The sequence below is a fragment of the Pygoscelis adeliae genome, unplaced genomic scaffold, assembly GCF_000699105.1.
Source record: "Pygoscelis adeliae isolate BGI_AS28 unplaced genomic scaffold, ASM69910v1 Scaffold197, whole genome shotgun sequence".
Classification (NCBI taxonomy): domain Eukaryota; kingdom Metazoa; phylum Chordata; class Aves; order Sphenisciformes; family Spheniscidae; genus Pygoscelis; species Pygoscelis adeliae.
In genome coordinates this window covers 2,067,551-2,072,286 of record NW_008825105.1, presented here as the reverse complement: position 1 = coordinate 2,072,286, position 4,736 = coordinate 2,067,551, and the positions used below count along the sequence as shown (strand labels likewise).

The 4,736-nt window shown below is 42.4% G+C and overlaps 2 protein-coding genes across 10 annotated transcripts in view; one reads left to right on the top strand and one right to left on the bottom strand.

Annotated features, from left to right (window-relative positions):
* OARD1 (O-acyl-ADP-ribose deacylase 1) overlaps positions 1 to 519 on the bottom strand; it is a 5,347-nt gene extending 4,828 nt beyond the window's left edge. The window contains exon 1 of the mRNA XM_009327398.1: positions 333 to 519. Within this exon, the coding sequence (XP_009325673.1) occupies positions 333 to 456 (124 nt within the window). The 5' untranslated portion in view covers positions 457 to 519. The remainder of the gene's footprint in view (positions 1 to 332) is intronic.
* Positions 520 to 869: 350 nt separating this feature from the next.
* The window catches only part of NFYA (nuclear transcription factor Y, alpha), an 11,639-nt gene continuing 7,772 nt past the window's right edge, over positions 870 to 4,736 (top strand). For 2 of the 9 annotated variants that reach the window (XM_009327392.1, XM_009327391.1), the window contains exons 1-3: positions 870 to 1,012; positions 2,603 to 2,724; positions 4,431 to 4,517. In XM_009327392.1, the coding sequence (XP_009325667.1) occupies positions 2,650 to 2,724; positions 4,431 to 4,517 (162 nt within the window). In that variant the 5' untranslated portion in view covers positions 870 to 1,012; positions 2,603 to 2,649. Of the gene's footprint in view, positions 1,013 to 2,309; positions 2,454 to 2,602; positions 2,725 to 4,430; positions 4,518 to 4,736 lie in introns of those variants that run through there. The other 7 variants (XM_009327390.1, XM_009327388.1, XM_009327396.1 and 4 more) reach the window with 7 other exon arrangements.

Below are 4,736 nucleotides of genomic sequence, written 5' to 3'. Positions count from 1 at the left end.
CCCGGGGCTGCCAGCGTGCCGCTGAAGCGGGTGTGCGCGTTCCCCCTCCCGCCTCCCCTAAACGCACCTGGACGCCAAATGTCGCCAGCCACGTGCTCCCCTGTGAGGAGAAACTGCCCTTTTTGCGGGAGCGAGGGGCCCCGCTGCTACCTCGCGTTCTCCTCCGTGAGCTGCAGGGCATTGCCTCGTCCGCCTGAGCACAGCGCAGCGTGCTCTGCCCGCCGAGAAAACCCCCAGGCCTGCGGCTTTCTGCGATAAAAGAAAAACGTCCCTGGGTGCACTCCAATTGACTCGCGTGTTCGATAAGGAGGTCGGAAACAAAATCTGCGTACCACATGTTTTATCCTGCCGAACGGTGGGAGATAAGAGCGGGGCCTGTGCTGTTCGGTTAAATCCTGTCTTTGGCTTCGCGTGGGCGTCTGTCCTCCACTGGCGTCCTGAGAGGACAGCCGTCATCCGGGTGGATTGACAGGGTCTGCCCTAGAAACTTCTGCCAATTTAGTAATGTTGCTTCAGAGTGCAGCACGTTTTAAAACGATGCTTTCAAGCTAGCTCAGGTCCTAGCACAGTTTACCGCACTCGTTTGTCCTTAGCATAACTTACTTGCCAAGAGAACCGTTGTTGATGCAGCTTCTATCGCCTCATACGTGTGTATATATATATGTATATTAATATGTACTGAGAGAACACTAAGTCATTTTCAGTGCAGACAAGGGCTGGGTGAGGAGGAGCCGACTGGTGAGATCAGCTGTGGGAGGAGCGTGCCATTGAAGTAGATCAGCGATCTTTAAAATTTAACTTTGATACAGTAACGCTGCTGCTCTGTGTTTTAATGAAGGGAATGAAGTAATCCCTTGGAGGACTACGATCCAGCACACGTAAAATCTCCTGCTTGTAACTTTGGCTAGCCACAGCTGGTGCAGAGAGTTAGGATTACAATGCTGCTAATATTTTAAGTAAAGAAGACAGGGGCTTGATACGGGGGTCTGTGAAGAAGCATTCCCGAGCAGAGGTATGCCTGTGCTTGAGTATTGGTTGTGGCGCTAAGGAAGCCAGAGAACTTCTGGCAAATGCCGTTTACTGGCATCCTGTGCTTGCTATTGAAATACTTCCCTGCAGAATGAAATGTGGGAGCTGTTTTCTGACAGGCCCACAGGCATTTAGGGCAGAAATTAAGTATACAGTGCAAAATTGAAACGAGAACCTCAGTAGCCAGTATCATCCTCAGAAAGAATATTTATCTCCTTTTATTCTGGCAGGCTGTGAAAAACTCTTACTAAATGGGCCAAGGATAGAGTTAAAATTGCAGTCAAATGTAGTGCCTTTCGGTGCTGTGACTCAGATTATCTTTGTGATCTCCAGGCTCAGCATCATTACATCCTTATTCTGGAAAAAAGATCTGATAGGGGCTGAGAAGGTTCTTACATTATTATAGCTGAGTGTTATGCCCCCTGTAACGAGCATGCTTCTGGTGTTTCATGATACATACTGGTTAATCGTTTATTTTTGTAGGTGAGCGACATTTAGTGTTAACGTGCAAGAAAACAACAAAATGTAAAATCATTGCGTGTTTGCTTAGGTCACGGTGAGGAATAAGTCGATGAAAAAAAGAATGTTCTTAAGATAAATGCAAGACACTGAAGTACAAAGGATGTTTTAAAGTTAAAGAGCAGGAAGTGTGAGAGGTGTCATTACAGTAGTAACCACAGCAACAGTTACAGTTAGTTAAAGTTGTGAATAAATTTTGTGTGCGTTTCTTTGAAAACTGAAGGGGCCTGGTTTTTTGTTGCTTTAGACTTCAAAGATTAAAGTTACAGGCTGCTTTTTCACTAATGTAGCAGGTACTTGTTCAGTCATAGCATAAATCAAATACCTCATTAAAAGTAATAGTAAGAATTCTTCCCTTGTTGATCAACTGAGAAGGGAATAAATGCGAGGGAGAAGGAGGTAATGGAACTAAGTATTTTGTTTCAACAGTGTGTTCTTCATATGTGTCGGCAAGGGTCCAAGAAACGAGAGGCAGTAAAAGGATGGAAGCAGTGAGAAGTCTGCTGGCTATTTTCAAAATACGTGAAAGTAGGAAGAGAAGAAAGAGAGATGAGGAGGGAGTGCTGCGTAGTTGGGGAAGGAGAGACAGTTTCACTTAGCTTTGTTGAATTCTTGAAATGTAGTTTGCTTTTACACCTAAACTTTGTATTTTGTGAGGTTTTTTAGTGACAACACCCCTCTTCTCCACCAATATGCAGTGTAGGCAACTGTCTGTAGCCCAGAATACGCAGACTCGAGGGGTAAAACAGGAAGAGAATCAGATCCGTAGCTACTATTTGATTGCCTGAAGATAACGACAGAATTGAGATTGAGATACTTTTTGCTTCTCAGTCAAGTTATGTGTTCTTGAAATTACAATTCTAGTTTTGTTACTCAATGAAAAGTAAGGTGACGTTATGAAAGAGGTGGTAGGTCCTTGATTAAACAGCGGCTCTTACTGTGTGATTCTGACCTCAATGTCAGCAGATGGTTTGCTTTTCAGCTATTGTAAGATAATACTAATCTTCCAACCTTGGGACGATAATCACCTGCTTTTTTTAACTTGCCTTGCCAGATACACAGGCTGAGGTGTGCCTTTTATCGTATTGGAACTGAAGCGCTATGGAGCAGTACACGGCGAATAGTAACAGTTCCACAGAGCAGATCGTTGTGCAGGCTGGACAGATTCAGCAGCAGGTATGGAAAGTGATAACGGGTGAGCTGGCATTGCCAGTGCCGAGTTACAAATCTTTTTGTACTTTTCAGAGTTTCACAGAACCAGCAAGATGCTTCATGATACTGTCTGGATGTGTGTTTACCTGACTTCTGTCACCTTATCAGTGGTCAGTGATCTGACTTGACTTGAAGTCAGAGTAAATACGTTTTTTAAAAAAACACTTACTATAAAATTAAATTAATAAAATTGCAGGTATACAAGTTACCAAATTTCAGTGTAGCAGGGAGTTTGCAAACTGGTAGTGACGTGAGGAAAGTAACAAATCCTCTCTGAAAAGGAGGAAACCCAATATTAATACGGTCAGTTGTCCACAAGGAACAATGTAGATTCCCCCCAAAATTGAAATAGGTTTTGTTCAAGCCCATAGAGGGTTTCTGTAGCTTTCTCAAAAGAAGTATTGATGGAGATCCTTTGTCTTAGAACTACAGGTGGATCAAAATGAACACACAGTACAGGAATTGCAACAAAACATGTAGCTTTGGATGAATTCATCCATTCCAGAAAGAAGTTTCTAGTTCATGTTATAATGTGCAGATGAGCAGAGCTGGGTTTTTTTAAGGGTTTATAGATTTTTACTGTTGTTAAGCTTCGCCCATTCAGCTATAGTAAGGCATTTTCAGATGAGCTGTGCTGGTGCTGAATTTTTGTTGCAGCTTATGTTTGTTCTAGTTCAAGATGAGGAGTTTCTTAGTTTGTCATGCAAATGAATGAGCCACTGGATTATGTTTTCAGTGAGATACGCTTTGCTTTGCATCAGCCTATTTGAGCGTTTGATAGCGGGGACCAGCTTCTTCCATTGAATTTAGTTGAAGTTGACTTTTTGAGTCAGAACAAGATTGTACTTGAGGTTAAAAAATTATATCTTAAGAATTATCAAAAATACCTGCTTCCAGCAGGTAACCAAAGATATATTTGGTTTTATTGACACTTTGTAGGTAAAAGGGAGGTAAAAACATACCTTGGCTTGTTTCATTTATAGTACATGCTCTTAAAGCCTGTGTTGTATTTGACGTGAAATGTTTTTCTAAAATAAATGTTTTTTAACAGGCCTGTTGTAGTACAACTTCTGTTAGAGAGATGTCCTTCATCTCCCAAATGCTAACACAGTTAACAGATTATTTTGGGACTCTTACTAAAGAGGCTAAAGATAGAAAAGGCTTTTAGATTTAACTGCTCTTGCAGCCTCTCAAGATTGTCCTTCAAGGTCAGTGGTGGGCAGACATTGATGAAGGTGTGACATAGATGAAGCTTAAACTGTAGTCATCTGTGCTGCTGTTCTGTGCAGAAAGGAATTTATGGCCTTTTTTGTAACTAACAAGTCTGACAAAAATCTGGAACCCCTTCACAGTAAGAAACCTGGGCAGTGAAAGGAAACATTAAGCAGAAAGGTAGCAGTCTAAAACACTGAAGCTGAGATTTTAAATTCTGCAAAATAATCTCTTCTGTTCTTCGTAAGTGATTTTTGTTTGGGATATTGAAGCCTGTCAGCATCTTACGTGGTTTTGTTGGTATTCCGTTCTTAGGTTTGCTAAACTTATTCACATTCCTTATGTTCCAAGAGCAGTGTGTATGAATTTTAAATTCACCCTCTTCCAGCAAAGTGTCGTCGTCTCTTGTCAGAGCTGTGCATTTCCATGTTTCAAGCTATTCCTGTTCCTATTCCCAGCAGCAGGGTGGTGTCACTGCTGTCCAGTTGCAGACTGAGGCCCAGGTGGCATCCGCCTCAGGCCAGCAAGTCCAGACCCTCCAGGTAGTGGTGATCTCTCTAATTGTGTTTGTGAGCACTGCATGACTCTCACCATTGCCACATATCTAATGCTGTGTTTTTTTCCAGGGTTTGAAATAGGAACGGGAAAATCTGTTAGCAGTAGTATCTGTGCTTTATGCTAGCTGTAGGGTTTTTCATGAAGAGTGTGGGATATAGCTTTTCATTGGATCTCAGGTGCATGCCAGAAACCCTGATGCATTCATG